The following is a 27,777-nucleotide window of genomic DNA, read 5'->3' as shown; positions in this document are numbered from 1 at the left end:
TAATAATAATACAAATAACATTATCAAAATGTAATTATTCATTTGATTGAATTCATTTATTGAAAACATTGTTAGGCTGTATGGTGTGTGGACAACATGTTCTGGGTATAGAGGATCATGACTTCGGTTTTTCTGAAATTCTGACTCTGGCACTGCTCACTGTGCCACAGTAGTTTGCGTTTTTTGTTGTTGCACATGTTAAAATCAAAACAAATGACAAATACAGATAATGTAGGAAATTAAAGTATTTCCTCTGCCACACTATTCATACAGTTAAATATATCTATAGGACCTATGTGATCTATAGGACCTTCAAAAGCATATCAATTGAACTATATAATAGTTCAATGTGTGCTCGCTTGTGCGCTATTGAAAGGTAATGTGGTCATTCTGGCAGTAGATGGCGCCACTGTTGTTCCTTTCCAGTTTGGGACCAAACCTCAGTTTTCTCCTGTTTCCAGGTGCTCCAGTTGAGCCCTTCCGCTTTCCGTACAGGAATTTCAAGACTGCATTACGTCAGTTATCCTGCCAGCGGCAAGGAAGCAGCCTCGTCCAGCAGGAGCGTCGTTACTCTTTTACTCTTTCTGTGGAGCATTAAAGGGATTTGTGAGTGTTATTCTTTCCCGAGGTATTCAGAGCTGAGAGTCCTGGTTGAACGACGGGGAGGAAACTTTGAAGCGGCGCATCGCAGCTCTCCTGCTTCAGTATGACTCGTCTGTGAAAGGATTTGAATATCGACGACACAGAAAGTAGATGGAGGAACCAGAAGGTAAGACATATCTCATGTTGTAACTTTATACTGATGAGACATTGTCTCCGTACAGCGACATGTTGTAGTCTCTCGGTCAAGTTGATTCGATGTTGAACGTTTCCAGCTTGTTTTTTTTGGTGCAGTTTCAGTGCTACGTCGAACCTGTTGTTTACTCACTTTTCTCCAAATACTCCTCAGGCTTTTTCAGCATGCAATGTTACTCTTTTGTCTTTTCTTAAAGGTACAGATCATTGTTACTGTGCGGGATGTGGAGGAGATATTCAAGACTCGTTTCACATGAAAGTCCTGCAGGACACCTGGCACACCGCCTGCTTCCAGTAAGTGGTCCGCTTTATGGTTTTAAACACGCCTGCACTACTCCCTGTCATGAGCTCTGCTGTGTTGTTTTCATAGAAAGAAGAGGGGTTACCGTTTGCATTGAAATGGACACAGTTGTTGTTGTCTTCTGTTGGTTGACCTGCTGGCTGCTTTCACTGTACAGGTGAACTTACAAATGGCCTTGTGGATAACCCCAGAAGCGTCTGTCTTGTAGCCTCAACATGGGCCTCCTAGACCAGTTTTGAACAATTCCCCATTGTGTTGTGCCTCTCTGCGCAAAATGCACCATGTGGGATGTCCATTGCTGCTACAGTCACAGCTGACCGACCTGTGCACGGGGACGGTCCAGGTTGTGGACTACAGATTGGTCAGTGAAAAGGTCCCACTAGGAGGAGGACTTTGCTCAGACTCTCGGCCCCTGAGGCTTAATGATTGCCACATTTGAGCTGATGTGAGCTCTCTGACTTCCACAGGTCACTGCCCCGCAGTGAGACATCTCTGCGTGGGGCAGTGACCTGTGGCTTCCTGTACATGCCAGCGCGACGTGTCACTCATTTGGTTTCCCCTTGATTAACGGTAACGTTCACTTGTTCTCATGTGAGATAACGTGGCTCAGATGTAAATGAAACCGATTACACTCGATCAAACTGTTGCTGACTGTCATGTGAACATGAATTGTCACCGCGCCTGATTTGACACTAACACTATAAAACAGATGATTAAGAAGTGCTTGTTTGGATCTGTGACTGTAGCCGATTGCAGCACAGCACAAGCCTCATATTGTGGAGTATATCCAAAAAATGTTTGGTTTTTGTGGCCGCAGTCTGGCTCTGGAGGACTGCTGGCATGTCCAAAAAGCCTTAAGAATAGAATAAAATGAGTGCTGACTTTGTTGTCTGTTTCTGACAACTGAAATACCTCTCTTGGAAGTTTTTGAGCAAGTATCCAGCAGCACGTTGTCCTCCTTCCTTACTTGAGCTGAGATTTCACTCTTTCCAAACACTCATCAGTGACGCATCCGGACAGCTCCAGGTATCCTCTCAGATGTTGAGGTCCTGACCACTGATCCTCTCCCTCCGTTTGTACTTTTATGCTCCCTCACATTTATTTGGCATCCTCCTTATTGTCTGAAACGTCTTTAGTTACACTCCCTAGAAACTAAAAGATACTAGATATGTTTGTGTGTGTGTGGGGGAAGCCGTACTGCTGTCTCTGAGGTTTAGTTTCAAAATGTTGTTTTTTTGACACACAACAGCAATTACTCACTCTAATCACTGCTCACAAGTATGCTTAAAGACCTTAATCTCTGAGTTTGTTAAGAAAACTGTACAGCAAAACGAAACAATATGTCCTTTTCTACCGCGATGCTCCCTGTGGTGCCCCTATTGTCTATTGTCCACATGCTACCACTCTCCCCTCCGTGTACCTCCACCTTGTGGAACATTCTTACAAGCTGACGTCAACCGTGTTCCAGTAAACCCTGGCAGTGTTGTTGAGGCCTATAGGTAACGGCACGCTCCACTCTCGCTGTGCTCTGCATTCCTAGACGGCGATTCAGAGATGTGAGTCCACCGTCTCAGACACTGGCTGCAGAGTCCTCCAAAGAAAGCTGGATATTTACAATCACTGGAGGTGTATAGAGCTGCAGATATTATCATCATACTTGGCCACAAAAATAGTGTTGTATTTCATGTTTTTAGGATTGGGTGATATTTAGTCCTTCTGATCTATACTCTTTCATTTTCTGCACTAGAATATGAAATTATATTATTGTTTCTTCCTTTATGTTTTGGTGCCACCTCTTATGACCTGTGTTTCCTTAAATGTTATGCAGGACAGAACGTACAAGTTGATTAATCGATAAGTCCATTGACAGAAATTTAAACTAATCTGATAGTCAAAGGCCAAAAAAAACCTAAACTTTTGCTGGTTTTAGCTTTTCAAATGTGCAGACTTGGTGCTTGTCTTTGTCTTGACAAAATCAGCAGGAATCAGAGGCTGCGTCTAATAACACACTGTCCCTGTGATATGAACGGAGAAACAACAGTCACTCTCCACTAAGAGGCTGTTGTGGGGAACATTTGGAGCACAGCAGTCACACGCCCACAGATAAGGTCCCATTATAAGTGCAACACTCCCTCGTCAGGTCTTCAAGGCCACAATTTGAAGTCCCTCTCTTACTATCTCCACTTCATACTACAAACAAAGGAATACACTCCAGCAGGAATGCGGATATAAGGAAATGAGTCATGTTTACTTTGTAGTGTTTGTGTAGGCAGGACCATTGTGTTCATTGAAAAACCACCTGATCGTGCACCAACAGTCCCACGAGACCAGGGGTCTCAAACTCGAGGCCCGCGGGCCGAAACCGGCCCGCCACGTCATTTTATGTGGCCCGCGAATCCGCCAGCAAAAATTTAAAATAAATAAAAAAGTAAAAGTTAGACTTGATAATAAAAATATTCCCGTAGTCGAAATTATGAGACAGAAAGTCATAATTCTGAGATAGAAAGTCGAAGTTATGAGATAATTAAACACAGTCATAGAAGCAGCTCTTTGGCTGGTTACTTGACATGGAAATGTATTGTGAGTACATTGAAGACTACTTTAAACGTGTCTTTACAACACATGAAATACTTCACGTGGGATTGTACAAACGCACCCGTGAAAGGATTTTAAGCTTTGAACAAAGTTATTGTAATAACTTGTTTGATATTTGTCTTTGCTGTTTTCTTTAATAGTTTGATCTTTGATAGAGTAATGTGGGTTTCTTAACCCTGAATTAAAAGGATTTAAGTTATAATGACAGAAATGTGCTTAAATATAATTTTACATTTATATAACTGCATGTACAATATTTTTACACTTGAATAAACAATAATCAAATGCAGAGACAGTTATTTACCAATATGTTAGGAGAAGTTACAGTTACAGTCTTACAGTTACAACCGGCCCTTCGAGGGCCACCGTGATGCTGATGTGGCCCCAGAGTGGAAATGAGTTTGAGACCCCTGACCTAGACTCTAGAGGGAAGTCAGGTGTTTTTATAAGCACCCGTACATCACTTTATCTGGATTTATTGCAGGGACGTAATGGGCAATAATTATAGTTTATCGGCTGGTTTTGTCAAGGAATGCTTTTTATTTAGAGCAAAGCGGACACGGTGGACATCTTTGTTTTTACTGCCACACCTGCACAGAGACTGAATGTCATACACACCACTTTCTTTGTGTGTGTGTGTGTTTGTATAACTTTTATTTGATTGGACCATATGGGTGCACTCATTGGTGTCACCACCAGGTAATACTGATACTGATCCTACCAGTGCTGTTGTGTATCCTGCAGCTTGATCAGTCAGATACCGATGGCCGTGTTTGAGAGTTGGAAATGGAATAACAATATATCGGCAAATGTACATTTTCTAACAAAACATTCAACGTTTTTGATTTGGAATCCTTAGATTTGCATGTTAAAGACTTGTGACCCATATATGTACCGTCTAAAGCCGCCAGTGCGGTCAGGCGGACAAACTGTGTAAAGGTTTCTAAATTACTGCAAACACATATTTTTGGGAATTTCTTTTTTGACTTGTCAGCTGGTGTACACACCGATAATAATGAACCTGTGAGAATGTAATATCTCAAACCACGCTCTTGGTCGGGCGGTACTGTTTTGTAGAATTCCACAAAGCTTAATACATGATTTAAATGATCTAGGGTCCTAATTTCCATAGTTTTCATGAACAGGAACAGAATGCTGTGTAGTTCTCCATCCAGATTGTTTGACATCACTCCCACACAGACAAACACAGATCAGATGAGTGGACTTTATAGCAGCTGTGGCCACCGCAGCACAGCTACCATTACTCATGCAATCTCACCCTCATCGCGTCGTTGTGTGATGAATCGGGCTGAAGTCATCATTACACTGACCCTGTGTTCATTCTTGATAAAAGTTGCTTTTATCTCAGGAGAACAGGCTGTTTGGTAAAAGGGCATCAACACAAAGGCCCCTCTCTACACTATTATCTCCACAATAGACACAAACATGTGGTCTTCCCTCGGTAAGATGGCTCCTTCTTAACTTCTGCCAGAAAAACTTTGAACTATCTGGAATCTTTCCCAAAGTCAATAAGCCTGGATGAGCTTAACCTGCAGTGCAGCGAGCAACGCGCTGCACGAGGCTCAGCGGAGAGCGGCTGCCAGCGCTGCACCACAATCATTGTAAAAAAAAAAAAACACATTCCCACTCACAGTAATATTTCTCATTTCATCTTCCATCCTTGCATGAAATGGTTGCAGAAGACATACATGTGATATACTTAATATCATCGTAGACACGAGCATGTGAGCGTTCAGAGAGCGTCAGCAGAGCTCTCACAATCATAGCCCTGAATTAGAAATAGTTGTTAATCAGGAAGTCAGTAAAGTGTCAGTTGAAGGTTTGTTATTGTAGGCACTCCTGGAAGCAAACCTGTGTGTTGCGTCACACCTGCTATGTTAGTTTTATTTTTGATCCGCACCCAAAGTCTCTGTTAGCATCCTTTGCTCAAATGAGCTACAAGCCAAATCAAGAGGTTGAGAAACTTGTTGTTTGCAAAGTCTGAATGCAGAAATGGCACAAAAAAACAGATTTCAGCAGCGTAATATCTGACAGAGTTCATCGAACCTGCCGCCACCATTCTGCGTCACCAGTGCAGCTTGTTCAAGGAGCGCTTGTAGCTTTTTTGGTGCTATCCAGTCTGCGGGCAGCATCAGCATTCCTCACGCTGAACATGTTGTCCCGAAGTAGCAGCCAAAAGATCTCCCCCTAATCTGCTCAGTATCCTCTCTGGTGACAGCTTGGATCAGTCAGTATTCTTATGCTATGAAGTGGAATTAAGCCTTAATATTTTACCTTTTTTAAACTGTTGTTTTTGTAGCATTTCACCTTTTTAATTGGAGAGTTGACGGTAGATAGTGACTGAAAATGAGTGCAGACAGATTGATGTTCATCATGTGATCACTGTCCCCGGTTGAACTCTTTTGTTTTTAACGGGCAGTAGGTTGTTGTCAAAGTGGAAGTGCAGTTTTCCCTCAAACAACTGGATCCTGTTCAAGGGCTGGAAATTAGCAAAGTATTTGGCTGCCGTATTGGTCGCGTGCAGAGGCTAATAACCCAACTCTCCCTGCATCCACCTTCCACAAAGGCGAAGATTCTAGTTTCTTAAAGTCTTTTTTTCCCTCACCCTATAAAACTGCAGAAATAACAGCACACATGCAAGACCCGGCACATCTCAGGAGCAAGCTATTTACCGTCACCTTGTTAAACTGAGGGAAAAGTACAAGCTGTCATTGTGAGGAACATGCCCCCAACTAATGTCCCCGTCCTGTCCAACCTCGCTGTGATTTATGGTTTCTACACGAGCTCTCCTTTACTACTCCACGTCATTCTCTGGTATGAAATATGAGGATTTTGAGGTTTTGAGATTGATACAAAAAAGATGACATCGTTTGGGCGATGGTTCAAATGTTTTAACTCTTACCAAACTGCAAATGTCCCTTTTTGTCCTCAGTGTTTGTGTGGCACTCAGATCTTGCGTAATTATGTCTTATTCAAACCAAATAATACATTTTCTGACTATTAAATTGCCAAAAAACTAATAATTAATATATATATATATATATATATATATATCTGATATATGATGATAGGTATTTATCATTGAAGTCAAGTAGAGCGCTAAGTAGTTCCGTGGTTCCAGCCTCTCAAATGTGATTTATTTCGTTGAAGATAAAATAAGCTATAGATTAGTTGATGACGTGAACCTGAATGAGACAAAGTGGAGCCACAGAGTGCTTGTTGTTGTATGAGAGCTGTGGAATTGATGCATCGACGTCTCCTCTTTTGAAATGATCAACAGGTCTTTGAAATAATACTCCAGGCTTCTGAGTCTCGGCCATACGTCCCCTTGAAGATTGATTTCTTTACAGTCTGGAAAAAGCCTCTCTTCTCTTCATTCTCCTCCGTTGATCTACTTTGTTCTGTGCAGACGTGACCGGGGCTGTTTTTCTTCTTCCTTTTTTTTACCTCTCAGGTGTTCTGTGTGCTGTGACCACCTGACTAACTGGTACTATGAGAAGGAAGGCAAGCTGTACTGTCGCGAGCACTACTGGGAGAAGTTTGGAGAGCTCTGTCATGGCTGCTCCCTGCTCATGACTGGACCCACCATGGTAAGTCTGCTGGACCTAATGCCGAACCAAAACCTGACCAACAGTTGAGATGAAAGGGGGACTCCACTGATATTACACGTCGACATGCTACCCAGCCTGTGACAACACTTCTACAATATCTTTTGTTACGTTTTGGGCTCTGTATTCGTAACAGAAAGATACAAAGTGAGGGTGTGGCGTATGAAAGACGTGGGCGTTTACCAGGCCACGAGGACTAAACTATAAGGTGCTATGAAGCGTAGGAAGGGAAGTGGAGGATCAGGGTATTTGACACCGTACCCGTATAAGGGTCTAAAAGTCTGTGTTTCTTAAATATCTTCGATTATAACCATTGGTTTCTCACTAGTCTCCCAACTTAATGGAAGAGCTAATGCTATATTACTGAAATACTCTTTTAATGCTCATGCTAACTTTCTCCAACACCAGCCTCACGGCACACTTTAAGTTGGTTAAAGAGCTAAAAAATACCAGAGGTGTTTATGCACTTTCCTTTCCACGTTGTTATTCTGGTGTGTAATGAGCATCACAACCGTCCAGGCTGTTGCTGGTTTGTGATTGCGTGACGCTTCAGTCTAATAAACTCTGGGTCAAATCTATTAGCCGGCTGCTACATGCGATTGGCAGGCTTTCAAAGTCTGCCTCGCCATGATCGTATAACGACAATTGCCAACCATTTCCTCCTCTATTACTAATACCAGAACGCCAGCAGAGCGTGTCAATGCTCTCTGCATTCCACTTTCTCCCTACTGCTTCAGATTAATGCTAACACGCATTAAAAAGCAAGGGGGGAGAGGGGGTTTGTGGCGGTAATTACATTTACAGATGATGATTTCTTTACGTTGGCAGCCGCTGCTGAACGGAGCAGATTGGGCTCCAGACCACACTGGTTCTTCCTCTGAACAGACGTTCTCCACAGTTCACTTCCCAGACTATCGAGTGGGAAGACACGAGAGCACGAGGGGGTTCATGTTCTGTCGATTTTACCCACAGTCCACCACTCGCATCATTATCTGTACTAATGAGTTTTCATAGAGCGAGTATCTGCTGTTGAAACAAGACGATGTAACTTTTAAGAAGACTTTTTTTGTTGTTGCATTTTTGCCAGTGTAGAGACGGAGAGTATGAAATGCTACAAAGTCAGATGTAGAGGCCAACGCACTTTGGAACCATGATGTAATAATCATGCACTGAGTCAAGGTAGATTTAAAGTTACCAATATAGAGAAACTGCTGTATGTTGAATTTAATCCAAATGTCAACCAGCTGTGACTAAATATCGCCAGATTGAAACATGAACTTCAGGCGGCAGCAGCAGCAGCTCTCTCTGGTCACAACCAGGGTCACTTGTCTAACACGGAGCTAGACTGAAGTTTTTCCTTTTTGCCACCAAGCAACACACACAATGGACTCTTCTATTTAGTATTGGCCTCCTGCTTCATCAGCCAGTGAAGCCAAGTGTTTTTGGCAGAGCTGATTGCGCACAAGCCAGAAAGAGAATCATTGTGGGCCGTCAGCAGAGCTGCTGCTGCTTGTTCCGCATTCAAGTCCAGAACACTGTTGTTTTTGTCCCGGTTTTAATTATTGGACGGTTTATTGATCAATGGTTTTATTTTAAGGCATTGTTTCTGATGAGCATTTAATCTGCTGTCACGTTTCTACCTCTCCAAAATGAGACCTAATTGTTCTTCACTTTGATCTCGTCTTGCCGTTGAAGCCCGAGGCAGGTTGTGACTGCGGTCGGTGTCGGTGGTTCTGCCCTTGGCTTGAAGGCAGGGAGTTCCAGACAGACTCCTGAGATGTCACAATGATTTGGCTGACGTCTCTCTAATCTCTCTGTAGCAACTGCCTTTCCCAGCACTGACTCACTGATTCGGAGCTGTGGCTAATGTGGGAAGAAATATTGGTTTCAACTATTTTTAAGTGGGCTTAAGTTGCAGAGAACTAAACAGCGATTCTCTAGCTGTGTCCTTAATCCATACTACACACGAATTCTAAGCAGGTTTTGAGTGTGTTGTGTATTCACACCGGAATAGGGACAAAATGAAGTATGCTCGATTTTTACCAGCCCACCGACTTCAGTGGGAACGACTATAACAGAAGCAGTTTTGACTACTGTGCCAGCTGGTAATGATTTTGTGACCTTGATAGCGTCGCACGATACAGTCATGAAACTTTTAAGATTTCAATGAAAGATGAAAATTAAGGTTGAGCTGAAACGTGGCCGTGGTCCGAGCAAGGCTCCGGAAGTATATGTGATCTCATTGCAAGATGCTTTCTAGTCATGTGTGAAGTTTGATTAACATCCAATAGTGCACGTATGGTATCATTTCCTGTTAGTAAGAAATGGTTGAAAGTATGTTAATGTCTTTATATATAAAGTTTTTCCTTCCTCCCTCTCTCTCTCTCCACACATTATCCACTGAGCCACATTTGAACATGTAGGCCTCAAACTTTGATCTCATAATTGAACCTGTGCTGAGGTACCTGGTGACACACATTATCTCATCTTGCGTGAGAGAGTGACGTATAACATGCAGCATGCATTTCAGAAACGGAAATCTCGCGGTGTTGATGAGAGAGAGAGAGCCCGTGGCTGTGAGGTGTTTTCGGCAGGGGGTTGAAAGGGAGACAAGTGGCTCAGACCTGGAGTTAGAGAGGTGACATCATAGCAGATTCCTGAGAGCAAAGCAGGTGTTAACGACTGCGTCACCGCTCACAGCGGGAGGAAGGCACAGAGCAACACTCGGCACGACACACTCATCACTGACGAGCGGAGCAAAGCAGGACGGGACTGCAGCCTCTCCGTCGGCATATTACTTCTCTCCGCTTCGAGTCTTTTTGAAGTTCGACCCTTTTTGTTTTGTGGTTCCAGGTGGCCGGAGAACACAAGTATCACCCGGAGTGCTTTTTGTGTCTGAGCTGCAAGGTGGTGATTGAGGACAGGGACACCTACGCCTTAGTTGAGCGGTCCAAACTTTACTGGTAAGACACCTGCACAATCCTCTCCAAAGCTGTTTGCAATGTAGACACAAGCAGCTGGCAGTTTCTGCTGTGGGTTAACATCCTGTTAAATATCTCTCTAAATATGCACGACAAGAAGTAAAGGTTTGAAGTCACAGTGTTACTGAATGACACAAAATACTCACGAAAGACTAAGTAGTCTGTGCCTGTTTTAGGAACCATATTGTTGAATGGAGGCATGAATGGCATTTAATTCTTATGCATAGTGACCTCTTCACTGTTCTTACTCTGATATGAAGGGTGTATTGTTTTAGTTAACATGTGAGTTTATGATTCAAAGATGGACTTATAACCTGAAGTTATTATTATCATATCATAGAAAAGTAACTTAACAACAAGCTCATGTCACACATGCAGTGGTTCACCCCCTTTGTTCCCTGTTGTGTGCAGTGGAAAGTGCTACAAGCAGGTGGTTCTTACACCCATGTTGGAGAAGTGCTCCCACGAGTCCGTGCTGGACTCCCTGCCACACACCGTGACCCTCATCTCCATGCCGTCTGCAGCCAACGGCAAGAGGGGCTTCTCCGTCACAGTGTTGAGGGACGTCAACGGCTCAGCGAGTGTTCAAGTCAAAGAGTAAGTGGGACCCGATGGAGGCTGGTCTCCCTACCTGTCTTGTTGTTATGCGGGGGCAGCATGAGCAATGTGAAACTGATTATGGGTTTGCTAAATAGCAGGGCAGGGCAGTGGTGTGTGTGTGTAAATCTGTGACCCAGGTTTAACCATTTCTACCTTCCTCCTCTAGTGCTAATACTCATATACAGATGTTGGTACTGTGTTGTTCCAGAGTCAGAGGGATGCTCATTAGTCCAGAGGTCCGAAATGCCATCCATGTTGGGGACAGGATCCTGGAGATTAATGGCCTTCCTGTGGGGACATTGATGCAGGAGGAGGTGGGTTTATTCCTCACACACATCTCTGGTGCTCGTGAAGTTGGATGCGATCTGAGTTTTGTCAAAGGAAGCCAATTAGTGTCGCTATTAAGGGCAAGTCCATTCCTTGAGTGCAATTTGCAAAGCTATGTTCTTGTTCAACAACACAGGCTAATGTATTCTTTGTCATTCCTCACATTCCTCCGTCCTTTATACATTCTTCAGCTGGGAGAGGACGGTATGTGGTATGACTGCACTTAGCATCTCAAAGGTGGGAATGAAGTCGTGCTTTTTAATTAGTTTTGACTCTTAATCTGATTCAAGGTCAAGTCCTACGAACCAATCCAACTCCTCTGCTCTCTGCCTTGTAGATGTAGGCAGTTGGCAGTTTATTAGGTACACTTAGCGAAAACTATTGCAGTTTAATTCAACAGTCTTGCAATAAATGATGCCTTAATGAAGGTTATAATGTTCAGTGTTTACATGAGTAAATCAGCACAAACATAGTTTTTATAATTAAATATCCATAATTAAAATTGATGTGAGGAACTTTTACCTGGTTATGAAACCGTCTCTATTTAATACTGTTGCCTAAACGAGACCATACGAGACATAAAAGTTCCTCACAGCAGCTCTAAGTCGAAATTTAGTTTTAATTATGTCGAGAAATCGTAGGAATCTCGGGAAGAGTCTGATATATATTCCCACCAACGAATCACTTTAAACTCCTTCAACCCTAATCTGGTTTCAGGTGGATGATCTTATTCACCGCACCAGTCACACGCTGCAGCTACTGATGGAGTACGACCCAGTCAGGCAGCGTTTAGACCGGCTCAGACTCGGGTCGCCGAGAACCCATCTGGGAGTCTCAGCCACGTCCCGCATGCGTCTGTCCTCGCCCGCTAACACGGTCCTGGAGAGAACCGATGTGGTTGACGACAGCACACTGAAAAGAAGGTCTTTGAGGTATGTTAGAGTAGCCAACACCCACACAGCTTACACATCACAGGTCTGTAATGAACAAGAGATAAGTACATCATTTTTGTCATTTTTAATCAACCTTATTCTCTCCAGGCGCAGTAACAGCACATGCAAGTCACCAGGGCCAATTTCTCCTAAAGAGATGCCTTTTATTACCCAAAACATCGGGCGCTCTGAATCCTTGAGATCCTCCAGCAGCTCTCATCGCATCTTCCGGCCATGTGACCTCATCCACGGAGAGGTCTTAGGAAAAGGCTTCTTCGGGCAGGCTATAAAGGTCAGCCTCCAACCTCTCATCCGTGTATTTAACTTCATTCGTGACTTTTCTTTTTTTGTAATGTTCATCATGCAGTGGGCTTCAAGTAATGCAAATGTTGCTTTGTCCCACCAACAGGTGACTCTTAAAGCCACGGGAGAAGTGATGGTGATGAAGGAGCTGATCCGTTGTGATGAAGAGACCCAGAAGGATTTCCTAAAGGAGGTTGGTAATCTGCAGCAGGCCGAACAGAGTCCTATGCCTCTGCACGGAGCTGTAATGTATTACTCACAACTGAAAGCATGTCACATGTTCCCACAATTACTTCTTTCTACCTCCTTTTTCTATGAGGGTTTTGCCTTATGGGAGAACATGGATCTGATTTCCTTCTTTTTAACTCTACCTCTGTTTCTGCCTAATCTTCAGGTCAAAGTAATGCGGTGCCTCGAACATCCCCACGTGTTGAAGTTCATTGGTGTGCTATACAAGGACAAGCGGCTCAATTTGATAACCGAGTATATTGAGGGAGGCACCCTGAAAGATTTCATCCGAGACACGGTGAGTTGAACTAGTTGATGCACTTAAAACACCCCTCAGTGGCCACAGAAAGAGCTGAGTGCTGCTCGGAGTCGTGTGGGACGGGGGGGCTGATCTGAAGGGAACTCTGCACTGATGTGGGGAGGGGAGGGGGGGGGGGCTCTCAGCTCTCTAGTAGTGGGCTGGCTGACAAGTGGCCAAGATGTGGAATGAGAAAAGTTGTATAAAGTGTTTCCAGGTGAAATTTGAAGCGCTTTGCTCCCCTCCTCCCACAGCTTTTGTGAGAGGCAGTTCAGTTCAGTGCACGGCCACATGAGGAGAGGGAGAGTGTTTTAATTATATGTAGTATGTGGAGGAGGGCCAGTTAATCTTGTTTACTGTTAAATGCTGTTCTCCTGTCTCTACTGTGGTGCTAAATCATGTTGTTTTTACCTCTGTTCTGCATTATGGCCTCTGAGGGATCTTCTATTCATTTCTCTCTTGTTTTTTGTGTGTCTTTTCTCGGGACTAACAGGATCCGTTTCCATGGGAGCAAAGGGTGAGCTTTGCAAGGAGCATCGCTTCTGGCATGGTGAGCTGGCCTCTTGTGAAGACGTTACTATAAGTGAAATCTTTGGCTGCTGTTTTCAGCTGCCTTGTTTGTAAATGTGCCCTGTGGCACAGGGGATGATGTGTGGATAGCGCTGAAAGGTTTTACTACATAAAAGTGAATTTGACCCTCTTTGTTTCAGGCCTACCTTCACTCCATGAGCATCATACACAGAGACCTCAACTCTCACAACTGCCTGGTTAAACTGGTAGGTGACACGGCGTCGTACCAGCCGTTACACATCACAACATCTGAACAAGAGGGTTAAAGGGTGGGAACGATTTGTACAATTCATGAACGGAGTAAAAGTTGGCGTGCAGCCAGCTGTGGGTGAAAGAAGTTCACAGCCCTGTGATTTGCTGAACAAGAATAGTTGTAAACCTTTTTTTTTTATTTTACTGTGAACTCAACACAATATTGCTTTACTTCAGCAGATTCTACGAGAGTCTCAAAGAGCATTTACTATATTTATGATTCCTTGATTTTAAAAAGCATTGATTCTTCTTCTTGTTTTATCGTTCAACTCAACATTTGCTTTGTTACATCAGGAAAAGTACACAATATACAAAGTAATGTGACTCTTTACTATAAATCGATTCAATTGAAAAAAACTGAATTAGTCCCTCAAGGGGCACTTCAAGGTGAGTGAGCACACAAACTGAAATACAGACAATTCATTTACACATATTTAATAAACAATATGATAATACACGTATGACACGTGTTAAAAAGACATACACAAGGATCGGTAGCAGCGATATCTAACACAGGTCAAAGTGTGAATGTGTAAAACTAAACCTCCCGTTTGTTTTAAATACAAGTGAACTAAGCTGCCGTCTTGATGGCAGCAGCTCTAAGACGACATGTGTGGGTCTTCTATATCTTGTAGTCTTTTTTGAGGTCTTGCTCAACATTAAGCTGTACTAGGGATCATTGTGTTTTGCCATTGATTTTAGAACTTTAGGTTAACGACACCTTGCAGTTCAGCCAGTTCTTGTCCTTTTGGCAACAGGATGTAAACCAGCAGACAATTGAAAAAGTTCAAATACTTTCAATGCAAGAAGGATAAAACATTGTCAATATTCTCTGATCTACTCCAAAGGGGCTTAGCCTCCATAAAGAAAAAGAGAGAGATTATCATTTATTTTGTTTAGGATACATTTAAATCCCCAAAAAGATCTGTTGCACCAGTCCACAAATTCTTTCATTATGGGTGTGACGTCGTCAGTAAATGTTACAATGTCTTTATTCCGATATGAACTACGACACTCCTCTGTAAACAAGATGGTAAACCCTGCGGTGAACCAGTGGAACAACAAACAAACAATTCATTCTGATGCTCGACAATTCTTAACTATTGTCTGAGTTGTGTTAGTTAGAAAATTGATAATCCATTTGATGAGTTTATAATCTAAATAAAAATAAGATACAAGCTTTTCTACTAGTGAGTGAGGGGCAATGAATTAAAGGCTGACGAGAAGACGAATGTGCTTCTTTCTTTCACGTACAGAGTTCAAAAGAAATAGTTTCATAAAGAAGTAGTAAAAATGTAACCGTTAAGCGTCATCTTTCAACAGGACAACACTGTGGTTGTCGCTGACTTTGGACTGTCCCGACTCATACTAGAGGACAAAGTTACGCCTCCACCTGAAAAACCGACCACGAAGAAGAGGGTGTTCAGACGCATCGGCCGAAAGAAGCGGTACACTGTCGTGGGAAACCCTTACTGGATGGCTCCAGAGATGCTAAATGGTGAGCCGCTGACCAACTTAAATGAACAGAAGATAATTCATTCTGTGCGTTTACTTTATCCTTTCACTTGATGTGGTTTCAGGTAAACGCTATGACGAGAAGGTGGACATTTTCTCCTTTGGAATTGTACTCTGTGAGGTGAGAAAGTACCCGGATTACCTGCTTTGATTTTCCGATAAAAACATAGCTTGTGATTGCAATGCTAAAATCCTCGGTCTCCTCACATCTGTGTTATTACACCATGACAACATACAGATGTCAAAACATTGCCAAGCAACGTTCAAGTCTCTACAGATCTAAAAAGCACTTGCATTCTTAAGAAATCCTAGGACGTCATGTAAAGTAGACACCATTGTAGTTAATAAGCTGAAACATGTTCTGGCCTGTGCTGATATTTCAGTGTAAAAGTGTGCGTCTACTCATTGACGCTTACCTCCTCCTCCTCCGTCTTATGATCCAGATCATTGGAAAAGTCTACGCAGATCCCGAGTGCCTCCCCAGGACTCTGGACTTTGGCCTGAATGTTGGCAAGTTTGTGGAGAAGTTTCTCCCTGAAGACTGTCCACCAGCTTTCTTCCCACTGACCGTAGCCTGCTGCGACCTCACCCCAGACAACCGGTGAGCACCTGCTGTCAGTGTGTCCCATAAGAGCTTGCACTTTCTCTATTATGATGAGCCGCGGTAGAGCGCTGCTCCTTGATAACCTGAGCAACGCCAAATCAACAGCTTGTGCACCAAAAATTTCGATTGTAAAATATTTTGTGAATAAAGGTATTTATCACTCACTCAAATGGCCACATGAGAAAATGTGTCTGCCGTCACCTGGGCAGATGTTGTGCAGCCGGTTATTTGATCTCAAGAGTGTGTAGAAGCAGTGGGAGAGAAAAACATTTGCTAACAACAGATGCCATGTCGACCTGCCTGCACTGGGGCACGCCTCGGCTGCCAGATTGCTTCCTCGTGTTCTCTCTCAACCTCGTCAGTCCAGCTTTAACCTCAAACCTCTCTGTGTGTGCCCTGTGTGCTCTTTCCTCCTCCTCCTCCCCTCAGCCCACCTTTCCAGAAGCTGGAGGACTGGATTGACGCTCTGTCCCTCAACCAGGAGCTGGGGATCCCCCTGCCAGCCGAACTGGATGAACTTCACCAGAGCGCGAGTCGACTCTACATGGCTAAGGACGGCTCCCCGTCGCAGAGCACAGATCAGTCATTAAGCCCAACAGCAGCCCCTCCAGACTCTTCCAGCATAACAGGCAGTGGCACCTAGGACCTGCGCCTGTCTTCTTTGACCCCTCTCAACTGCTGCACTAATATTGTGGATGAGAAAAAGAGGGAAATTGTGTTAAACTGGATAACCTGTGGTAGCTGGACCAATCTCCTTGTGTGGCGCCTTAACTCTTAAAGTGCCAGTGAACTTGGAAAGACACATTTCAAAAGGACTAGTGTTGGTTACTATTTTGTTCTACCCTGTTAAGCCCCCACTCAACACACACACACACACACAGGGTTTTACTAATGTTTACGGTGTATAAAGACAATATGCAACATTCTTTGGTCCTTTCCCCGACAATAGACGAACATCTTAAAAAGACTCGATGAGTCTGATGTGACGGCAGTTTTGTTTTTCGTGCTCTGAAGTTGTGGTGTGCTGTGAGTGGAATGCACAGATCAGTCCTTGTCCACCAGAGGACTCCACTTCGGCAGCAAAGCAGTCAAAGATGCTCCGCAGTCTCTGGCTGGCTGATAGGTCCAAGTAAACAGACGGCACAGCTTGAAGAAAACAGGTGTGACTTAAAGTAGCTTTGGAAGAACAAACGCTCACCGACTGCGAATAGTTTCATCGTCCTGAGATTTGGCTCAAGATGGCGAAGGAACGTTTTGACCGCTGATCACATTTTTGACGAGATGGTTAAAAGTATGGTTCTTTACTTTATAGACTAATGATTTGTATTAATTTCTTAGAACGATGAATTAACTTTTTGCCACACTGACATTTTGTTCAAAGGTTCTATCAAACACCTGATGCCTATTAAATAAAAACGGGGCAGAAGCTCTTATGGAAAGTAGGGCTGCTGTTAATAATTGTCAGACATAATCACTCCACTTATTGACTGTAAGAAGTTGCTTTGTACAGAAGAACTGGATTTTTTTTCTTAAGCGATGTATATAAATATGTACATATCATGCCTCTAATTACATGACATTGTCTAATGGGAACTCTAGATGTTTGGACATTTTCTCACTATGGAGGTTTTTGCCTTTTTGCTGTCATCATGCAAGGTACTGACGACCAGCTGTAACCACTATTATTTATATCACTGTAGTGTTTCATAAATAAACTTTCTTAAAGTAGGTTTTTTTTTCGTTGTCATTCTTCAATTTTGCGTGTCAGTAAAAGTGTGAAGTGTACTAATAATCCACTCTCTTTATATGATTCAGGATTAAAGTTAAATAATTTGTAGAAACAAACGAAGGAACTGGGTTTTATTTACAAAGAATCTGATCACTGCAAAAATGACAAATCTTTTTTTTTTTTTTTCAGGGAAATTAGTGATTAATGACCTCAGTGACTTCCGATTTTGACAAAAGTTAAGTTGTCCTTGTTAGAAATGAAAATAAATGAATGAGATGTATTGTTTACAGCTTCCCAACAGAACATACCGTATATTAATAATTATATCTTTGACTGCTGGTCAGACAAAAACAGATTCAAGACTTCACTTTGGTGACGTGCATTTTCCATTTTTCACATTTTGTAGAGTAAATGATAAATGGGCTTAATGAAGACTTTAAATTGCTTATTTGAATCGTTACCTGCAACCTTAAAACGATTCTCATTGACTGTTTATTTGCTTATTTTAGCACCTTTTAAATAGATCTGCGGATTATCGAATAAAGGTGAATATTGTCAATTAATCAGAAATAAATCAAAAATGGGTCACTATCAAAGTGTATGTCGGCCACTGAATAACATCCAGAGATCCAAACTTCCTTTTAACAGGTTGTTTTTTTCTGTAGCTGTTTGAGTTTAGATGTTTTTACAAGCATCTTCAAATCTCTTTGTCCTACTTGTACTTCTTACCTTCGATCTTAACCTTCTTTATCAGGCGACTCCGATGACTCTCGTATGTGTTGAAGAATGGCCAACAGAGGGAGCTGCTGCAAGAAAGTTCCTACTGTGAACAAACCTTGCATAACAAGACATTCCTCCAGCCATTGTGCAGCACTATGTTGTTCTCCCTCTTATCATTTTAAATGCATTGATTACATCACATCATAGTGTCAGAGTTTGAAGTTTTATTTCAGTCCCAGCAGTGAAAATTCATATTCATACAAATACACAAGTACTAAATTCAAATGCTGAACAACAGTATTTTGAACATGTCGCTTATATGAAGAAAAAAATAATTACAGTCAGCACACAGACTGTTAAAAAGATTACCAGTGATGCCGATCCAGCAATAATCACAAAACAAGATCATGTGAAGTGACAGAGTGATAACAAACAAACTGGCAATACACTGGGAAGTAACAGTGCATCATGTGTAACAGAATCTTCTATGTACAATTATTTTTATTTCCAGGCAGGTATTTTACTAAAATGTCTTCTTCGATCAGTAGTTCTACTTTTTAAAGATGCAAAAATATGGCCCCTGAATACAAACATGCAGCAGGTAACCATGTGCATGCAGACTTTGGACTATTTCTGTTCTACTCCATCGATCTCTCTCTCCTGAAGCGTCAAGTGCATAACTCAAACGTCTGAATCTAATCCCCCAGGCTTCCTCATCCCTTCAACACACTCGCTGTCCTGCTCTGCAAAGACAGACCTTTACTTCTCTGGTCTGTGTCGTCCTGAGGATAATCTACGGCCTCTCATGCTTCCCGAGAGCACTCTGTATATTTCCTGTCACTCCGTAACCTGTGGAAGAAAAGGGCAAGTCCTCCATCATGTCTGCTGATGACCTGACCGCCCGTCATGCTTTGCAACCACATAGGTCTGTCAGTCGAGTACAAAGAGAGAAACAAAAATCCATCTGGGTGAAACAAGAACAAATACATTCAGACGTATCATGCTAAGGCAGAGTTGGGGGCCTTCCCTTGTCTTCAGTGGGCCGGTTTTACCTCTTTTTCCCTCATCTGTGTCACCAGCGTGTCTCCTAGACAAAGCAGTGTTTTCACATACAGGTTTCTTATCTGCGTCTCCCTGGGCACAGCCAACAGGTCAATAGAAATGAAACCTCCATGAAACGTACAAAAAAAAAAAAAGGCTATGAACCCCCATTCCAAAAACCATCTCTTTATAAGGAATTGGTTTCATTACACACCAATATAAACACTGGCAAGTTCATCAGACTAGATATTCACACTGTTATTTAAGGGGACAGCACATGACCTTGTTTTCTTGGCTATCAAATGTAGCAAAAGTGAATATTAAAGACTTCATGTCATATCTTCATCGACAACAGATCCACCAAAATGGTGTCGAGTTGTTAAGACTGTGTCCACAGCTTGTTTTGTTTGTGCCTCCGATGTATAAAAACCAATGGAAAGGGGGTACAAAAGAGCGAACACTGCTCCCCTACTCCTTTTAGAACAGAGGTTACTCAGGGAGGCAGAAGGGAGGAACGAAGACGTAAAGAAGTGCTTCGGTTCACATAAATGTATCACAGTCCTGCGTCTGAGGACCACGCGCATGCTCATGCTCCGGGGGTACCGGCTTGCGGGCCCATGAGAGGGTCCCCGCCCTCCACGTGGGTCGTCTCGTGCTCTGCTGTGATCACGATGGTGTTCTCGTCCACCAGCTCACAGGCGGGGTTGGAGAAAGCCGACAGGGGCAGGGTGATCCTCTGCATCTCGCGCTCGTACACTCGCTGCTCATGCTGCTTCTTTAAGGCCAGACCCCTAAACACAAACAGCAGAGAATGCAAATTAAATTAGTGTTAAGTCTTTTTTTTTTTTTGCTGTTATCATAATAAAAATAGCTACCAAAGTGATGACTTTTGGCAGTCGTGTGGCTGATACTTTTGGCCACCCAAGCTACATATTCATGATAAGGAGCTTCAGATAACATGCTGTATGTACTGTAGATATCAGAGCCTGTTATAACAAGTGCCAGGTCCCCAGCAAAGGCAAGGGACAGATGGTGAAAGGGAACAGAGTGCTGACAGTCTGGCGAGGAGCCTATCTTCTCCAACGCAGTGATGCTTTCTACTGATCCGGAGCCAAAACACAACAATGTACAAAACACTTCCTACCTGCATGCTTTACGGCAGCATGTTTTGTAACTTTGCACTAGCGTGTGGTTCATTTAAGCTTAAAGCATATCACATTCCCCAGAATCTTTTTTGCTCAGAGTTAGTTAAGATTCATCTTCATGTCTGTGCGCTGTGCAGCGAGAACCAGCAGCAAGTTGGCTTAGCTTAGCACAAAGACTGGAAACAGGGGGAAACAGCTAGCCTGGCTCTGTATAAAGGTAACAAAATCGATTTAGTCTGTACAAAAAGCAAAGGGTCGACCACTCGTCGTTCTACAGGGTGTTATGTAGCAGACTGTTTCTTGGTTGGAAACTTCCTGGAGGTGGTTGCCTGGCAAACTACCCAGGCTAGCTGTTTCCCCCTGTTTCCAGTCTTTGTGCTAAGCTAACGCTGACTGTCAGCTGGCCACAGCCAAATAGTTAATGGGCAGATATGAGAGTGGTTTTAATCTTCTCATCCAATTCTCAGCAATAAAAAGAATACGCCAATTTCCTGAAATGTCAAACTATTCATTGAAATAATAATTACAGGTTGTTCACAAAGACTGATTACTGCACAACAATCTGGTATAAACCCTCTGACATAACATGCTGCGCCTCCTTTATATAATAATCACCTCCTGAAATAGAAAACAAAGACTGCTAATCAGATTTGACAGCCAAACACAGACCTGTGAGGGCATCACAACAGTGGGGCCATCATTTTGCACATTACATAACTGCAGTGAATGTGCAGGCTTCTCCATCCAATCCAACCCTGTCTTTATTTCAAGAACATAAAATAAGAATGTTTAAAATAGACCGCAGGCATTTCACTTCCTGTTTCTCCCCATGTTCCCCCACTAGACTGCAGGCATTTCACTTCCTGTTTCTCCCCACGTTCCCCCACTGTTGCGGTTGTTTTGTGACAAAGGCATTAAAATCGCTGCCAAGCGGAACAGAGAGCATCCCTGGGGAATGTGAACAACAGCTGATGCCCTAAACACGCATAAACATGCATGCTATCACGTGTTTTAACGAATTATACTGTACTGTCTCCTGCACATCCTAAAGCTTTGAACAATACTACATGTGCCGGTGCAAACAGGAAACCACGAGAAGCTTTGAAGCATCACATGTTGGCTTTGTTACAGCAGACGTGCACAATGTAATCATGACATCCTGTAAACAGATGAAACGCTTTTTCAAAGAGAAAGAAATAAGTAAATGCTCAACATTAGGTCCTTTTCATCAACTTCCTGTAAGACTGAGGATGATGATTGATGATCTTGTTGTGATTTTGATACTGACCTCTTATAGAAGTAGCCAAATGTGATGCCTAATCCGAGGAGGATTATGACGGCTATCATGAGGACGCCGAAGACGTAGCCTGAAAAACAAACGGACAACATAAAAGGTTAAAAACTGAGCGTACCAACTGAACACGAAGACCTTCAGTTTATGGAGCAATGCCACACGAAGATGAATTCAAACCATGTTTTCGGCGTAATAACAACATACCGAGCGTGCCGAGGTCCTTTTTCTTTTTGGGTCCTGTAAGCACTCGCTGGCTGATTCCCATCACTGGCTGCACAGCAGCTACTTCTCTCTGAGAGGCCCCTGCCTTGGCCGGTTGAAAGCTCTCAGTGGACGGAATGGTTCCTGTTGGCTTGAGGGATTCTGCCTCTGCTGCTGGTACAATCGTGGCTTGTTGTTCTAAAGACACAAATGACCAATGCCAGTGTAAAACAACAGTTAAATGAGTTATAATTGGAGATGAGTTGTGCTACTGTTGATGTACTGCCAATGGAAGCCATATCATATCTGAACTGTTACCACTCAGAGTTGGGGTGAAATGAAGAATGTACTGCTATACATACACTAGGACATTGATTTTGCGATATCATTTATGCCGTGGTATCTCTCCCTTTACTACCTTACGGTGTATTAGACCATTGTGGGATAGACATCAATGAGCAGGACTGCTCTATGACTGCTTCATTTTGGGATTTTTATGAGATTTTTGCATTAATGTGATAAAAGCACATTAATTTCAAAGGTCTTGTATGGGAGTTTATTTTGTCCATAACACAGTTTATCAGTTCATTTTCCAGAAAATGGCCTTTATCTTATTCTAAAATATCATATCAATACTTGTCTAGTGTGTGGACGCTTGTTATAGTAATGTACTTTCTGGTGCATCATCTGGACCGTGTGGTTTTCCATTTACTGCTGGTCTAACAATGTTACTACTGACGCAGAAAACCTCCTGACCAGCACGACGAAATCTGTGACAATGCTCTCAAGAAGTTGGATTGAAAATAAGTTTATAGTTGCATTGACGCGCATGGTTTTTAAAATATGTGCCAAACAGAAACAGGCTCCGCATGCTCGACTCTATCTCAGGGGACAGGAAGGTTCAGCTTGCAGCTGTCAACATCTGCTCTTTAACTTCCATTTCCTCCACACAAGTTGTTGTTTACGAACTCTGGAGTTAAAGGGCATGACGTCGTGAATTGAAGCAGCCAATTAGCTGCCGTCTCCAAGCGAAGAATTTTTCTCTCTGCCAATGAGCTACGGTTTGGAGCGTGGTCAACGGCTTTCTTCAAACTTTATGACATAACTGCAGGGCTTTGTTATTGTGTGACTTGATTTGGCTTCGGAGATAAGAAGGAAACAAAGTGCAAAGTAGACGAAACTTATCTCGCTGCGTTAATCTTGACCAACTGACCTTCTGCAGACTAATAAACGTAAATGGGAAATCACTTGCACATGGTTTATTTGTGGTAAAAATACACCAAGCTTTTAAAAAACTTTTTGGGTTGACCCATACAAGTTAATAATTTGACTGCATCCTCTTCTTTGTGTGTTGATTAATTAGGACATTTGCATAACTACAAAGAATGTCACCTCATTATTTCTCCCTAGCATAACCCACTTCTTAAAATCATGAGAGCTTTAGAGAAAAGAGAAAGTAATTGCCGACAGCATCAAGAGAGCACAGTCTGAAAAAATCTCACAGAGCATTCTCATTTAGTGTGCATGTTTTAGGATTGTTTTGTCATTCATTTGGAATATGCATATTTGTCTTTGCCAGGTCCGGCTTTGGGAGCTATTTTTCTAGCTGTTTCTACAAATTTCCTTTGTGCAAATGCCAACTATAGTATCCGAATTGGATTGACTGTTGTTGTGTCCGGTGTTTACTTACCTTTGCATGTGTCAACTGCACAGAATTGTCTCTGGACTGCCCCATCTGGACCGGCAATGTAGCACCAAGGCCTCTCAGAGGAGTCTGGGTTTCGGCAGTAATGGTGATCTCCCACACCTACAGGAGGAACGGTAGAAACAGCACACGCCTGTTACTGATGCCTCCTGGAAACATAAGCCTGTCTCTGTCTGTCCCGCCTAGTGGGTAAACCACTGGATGCAATAATCATTAACCCCACCTCATCACACAATGAACAGGCCGCCATGAGCACAAAGAAAGGAAATGGCAGACGTATAATAGAAGCCATTTAACAAATAAATCAGTGGATGTGAATATCAATCCTCTGCATGTGTGTAAAGACTTGCAATCCTGAGGCAACCTGTATTATTACACTGCATCAACAAAGACGTAAGAGCTGTTTGTTATCCTGTCAGGAAACTGTTGTACCCGTCTTCAGCATGAAAACAGGAGAGGAATGACTTAAGTTGATGGGTCATTTCCTGATCTCTGCATTAAAAGACACATTAAAGTTGTTTACCTGTCTGTGAATCAGGATGGAGTTCATCATCATAGTCTCTACTGGTGTTGGTCCAGTTGAGACAGGCCAGACCCGAGGAGGAGCTCTGTAGTTCCCCTCTGTACTCCACACCATTGGATCTCATGCAGTCTGAGAATAAAAACAAAATAACATGTGAGCACACCGCAATAGAACAGAATGATTCATTATATTTTGGATGTGATTTAAAGTGAATCAAACTTCACTGTACATTTTGTTCCCCCCACACATGAAATAAAATACCCCCCAAAAAATTCCTTAATGTTTAATTTTACCGTTTTCATTTGCTGCACTGCTCTCCAGCATGGCCACGCTCACGAACACGAGCAAAGAGAAAAACATCTTGAAGAGCTGACGGGTTGAAGTAACCGACAACATGGTGCGCTACTTTGCTTTACTCTAAAAAATACAAAAACAAAAAAGATATCAAACACATAAACAAATTGTTTAAAATGGACGACGAGCCTGTGCTAGATCTGCATCAGGCACACTGCTCCTCTCGCTGGAGTCCCAGCCCTTGTTTTTGTCAGCTTTCTTGGTAAACAGCCTTCTGTGGAGGAGGAGCTGCTCTTTGCAGCACAAACCTCAAGGTCCTAAAGCCTCACCGGGTTCTCTCTCTCACACAAACACACACACACACACACACACACACACACAAGCACACACACATCAGCTGCAAAGTAGTCAGGAAACGTATCATGACATGCAGCCTTGTGAGAATAAACACGTCTTCAAAACAGTCAGCAGAGAAATTCAACTAAGTTCTTTCACATTTTTGTTCAACCTGCATTTTCTTTTTATGTTACTTCTATGATCCACACTCAAACTTTTTCCTTCTCCCTGTCCAACAATCATTTCCATGTTTATCACATGTTCTGCGCTCGTCTATAAATAGCTGCTTTCCCTTTCCATTTGAAAATAACCTACGGTCGTTACTTTCCATGTATAATCTATCTGGCTCTGAGTGCTTGGTGCATCTGTCCAAACCCAATCTTCCTGTTTCCCAGGCTTCCTCTCCGCCACATGAGGCCTGTTTTTTCCGCTGGCCTTGGTCCGAAGAAGAAGACCCTACCGAGGCCGATAAAGGACAGCTACAAATAGTATTTGCCTGCATCTGCCGGTGAGCTGCTCACGTGCAGAGAGGCCCTGTGTCATTGTTGGCTGACTGGTAAAGAGGGCAGCCAACCCCTGAGTCAGTCACTCTTCACTAAGCCACTTTTCAAATGGATGCTGGCCCTGTTTTCAGGCAATTACTAGAGCAAACACAAAGCATCTGTCCGGCACTCACAATCACACTCTGCTCGTTCAGGGTTACAGGGGGCACGAGGGACCCAGGAGCCTCTCCCATCATGCACTGGGTGAAACCACAAGTCACGAGAGACCATTAAAGGGGAACACATTTGGTACTGAGCCAACTATGGAAGCTCATTTCCACCACTGAAAGAAAGAACTCAGTTATGATAAAAAATTCAAAAATATAAAATGTATGCAATAGTAGATTAAGAGATTCATATTTTTTTAAATAAAAAGTTTATATAGTAATGAAGTTGATTTACACAAAAAAGCTTATTATGGATCATTTTAAATCCGTTGTTTTTTGTCTCCAGGAATAGACTTCCATACCTGAACTGAACTGAGGTGATTTAGTGAAGTTGGTATAGAAGCTATCATAATATTAATGTACTAACTCTTAATTTTGACTCAACAGTAGTAAATCTGACTCCTTAGTTTAAGATGTTGTCCATGAGCGTCTTGATTTATTGTCGCTGAGGACCAGAGTCGGGCAATATTTCAACAATTTAATTTGAGACTTTTTGTCTGGAGTGGAAGCAACTGCCTAAATCAGGGACATAGCTGAAGTTTCTTCTTATATATTAATAAATACTGAAATCCTTGATAGTCCACCACAACATACCACAATAGACTAAAAGCGTTTTGCTATGTTATTACAGGCTTCACATTGTACGAGGCTGGGTATTTACAGTGTCCACTACTTCGAAGGAGCAATGCGTGTAGGGAGAGTGGTTCACTAGCTTTGTGTCAAGCTTTGGAAAATGAAACTAGCATCGCTGATGAGATGAAAGAAAAACATTTTATGACAACCTCAATAGTTATCTTTATTATATTCAGCATTGACGGTTCTTTTTTAAAATCTGAATGCACAGCTAAACTGACAAAACCCTTCTTTTAAAATACATTTAATTCATTAAACTTGTTACTGTCATCCTCTGGATCCACTGGCTTGTGATGCAACAGTGGAACAATTTTCTGTTTGCATGTACACACACACACCCACACTCACACACACACAAACACAATAAAAGTGGATGTACCTACTTGGCCTTATTCCCTGTTGCCACAGTAAACTAGTAATTGAATTAGCAGGACGTAAGCTTACTAAGAGACAACTTACTCTCAATAACGATAGCTCAGGCTTTTATTGAGCCAGATGGTCATTTTTTCAGCTTTGTCTTCCGTAAACTGCCGACCTTGCTTTTAAACTCACATCTCAAACTTTGTTTCTAAGGTAGAAGGCAAAAGACACACAATTGCAGGTTCAGGCAGATTCAGAGAGAATTGATGTCTTTTCATATAAAGTATGTCTTTGTTTTCTGACACATTGACAAGCTGTCAAGCCAAATTACTTTCCTGCCTTTGTCTTGAAGTAGAGCAAAGTTTAAGGCCACATTTGTATTTTTCAGAGATCTGTGCTATAAGCTTTGTCTTAAATGACTTGTGAATACATGAAACTGAGTTATAGGGGATTGTTTTTGCAATGTAGATTTCATTACAGGGTCATTTAATTTATTTTTCAACCTGGACCACATATTCCCGTGTTTTCTGTGTTTAACTGACTAAACGGGTTAACAATGTATTAAATTGGTTCAGTATTGAGTGAGAGCGCTGCAGACGGGCTGTCTTGTAATCGAATCGGGCAACCTGGCCCGTCAATTTACATCTAAAAGGGTTTGTTTTGCACCAGTAAGTGAAACAGTAACAAAATAACTCTGCTGGTTTACAGTAAGTTTGTTGATAACTTGTCTGGTTAGATATCATTCTGAGAATTCAACCACCTCTGACAATAACATATCCCAAGAAAGAATAAAAGTTGTGAGAATACAACAGTAAAAAAAGTCCATGTACATTTAATAAGCAGCCTAACAGAGCCAACCATAGCATGAACAAAGTATTTCATCTCAGTGTTTGTTCGATACTGAGAAGCCACCCAGCTCAAACAAAAGCAGTGGGCTCTGGTGATGTAAGACTGCTCTAGTGTGTGGTCCGTTGCGGAGCAACTGACAGCTCGATATCAGATCCAGTTAATCATCTTCAGTCCTCATGTGGTTGGAAAATGGGACACTTATCCAGGCAGAAGGTCTCTAATGGAGCATCAAAACATACATTATATTCCCCTGCTGGGCGCCAAGTAGCCAATTTCTCCAGAGGCTATCGCATTACATCACTGCATCA

The 27,777-nt window shown here is 42.5% G+C and overlaps 2 protein-coding genes across 2 annotated transcripts; one reads left to right on the top strand and one right to left on the bottom strand.

Moving 5' to 3' along the window:
• Positions 1–753: 753 nt before the first annotated feature.
• Positions 754–18,435, top strand: limk2 (LIM domain kinase 2). The gene is made up of 16 exons (XM_076098830.1): positions 754–769; positions 993–1,089; positions 7,167–7,302; positions 10,174–10,283; positions 10,713–10,898; positions 11,110–11,215; positions 11,946–12,160; positions 12,269–12,452; positions 12,570–12,656; positions 12,858–12,989; positions 13,483–13,539; positions 13,700–13,765; positions 15,135–15,309; positions 15,392–15,447; positions 15,770–15,927; positions 16,360–18,435. Exons 1-16 carry the CDS (start codon positions 754–756, stop codon positions 16,571–16,573), a joined length of 1,995 nt encoding a protein of 664 aa, XP_075954945.1. The 3' UTR covers positions 16,574–18,435.
• Positions 18,436–18,588: 153 nt separating this feature from the next.
• pik3ip1 (phosphoinositide-3-kinase interacting protein 1) lies at positions 18,589–25,590 on the bottom strand. The gene is made up of 6 exons (XM_076098831.1): positions 24,582–25,590; positions 24,289–24,417; positions 23,751–23,867; positions 22,064–22,258; positions 21,854–21,932; positions 18,589–20,211 (listed from the first exon to the last, which is right to left on the bottom strand). The coding sequence occupies exons 1-6, from the start codon at positions 24,682–24,684 to the stop codon at positions 20,007–20,009; spliced, it is 828 nt and encodes a 275-aa protein (XP_075954946.1). The 5' UTR covers positions 24,685–25,590; the 3' UTR covers positions 18,589–20,006.
• Between the last annotated feature and the right edge of the window lie 2,187 nt (positions 25,591–27,777).

The sequence above is a fragment of the Anarhichas minor genome, unplaced genomic scaffold (assembly GCF_050575085.1).
Source record: "Anarhichas minor isolate MPS153535 unplaced genomic scaffold, ASM5057508v1 ptg000025l, whole genome shotgun sequence".
NCBI classification, from domain to species: Eukaryota; Metazoa; Chordata; class Actinopteri; order Perciformes; family Anarhichadidae; genus Anarhichas; species Anarhichas minor.
This window is presented reverse-complemented; position numbering and strand designations above follow the sequence as displayed.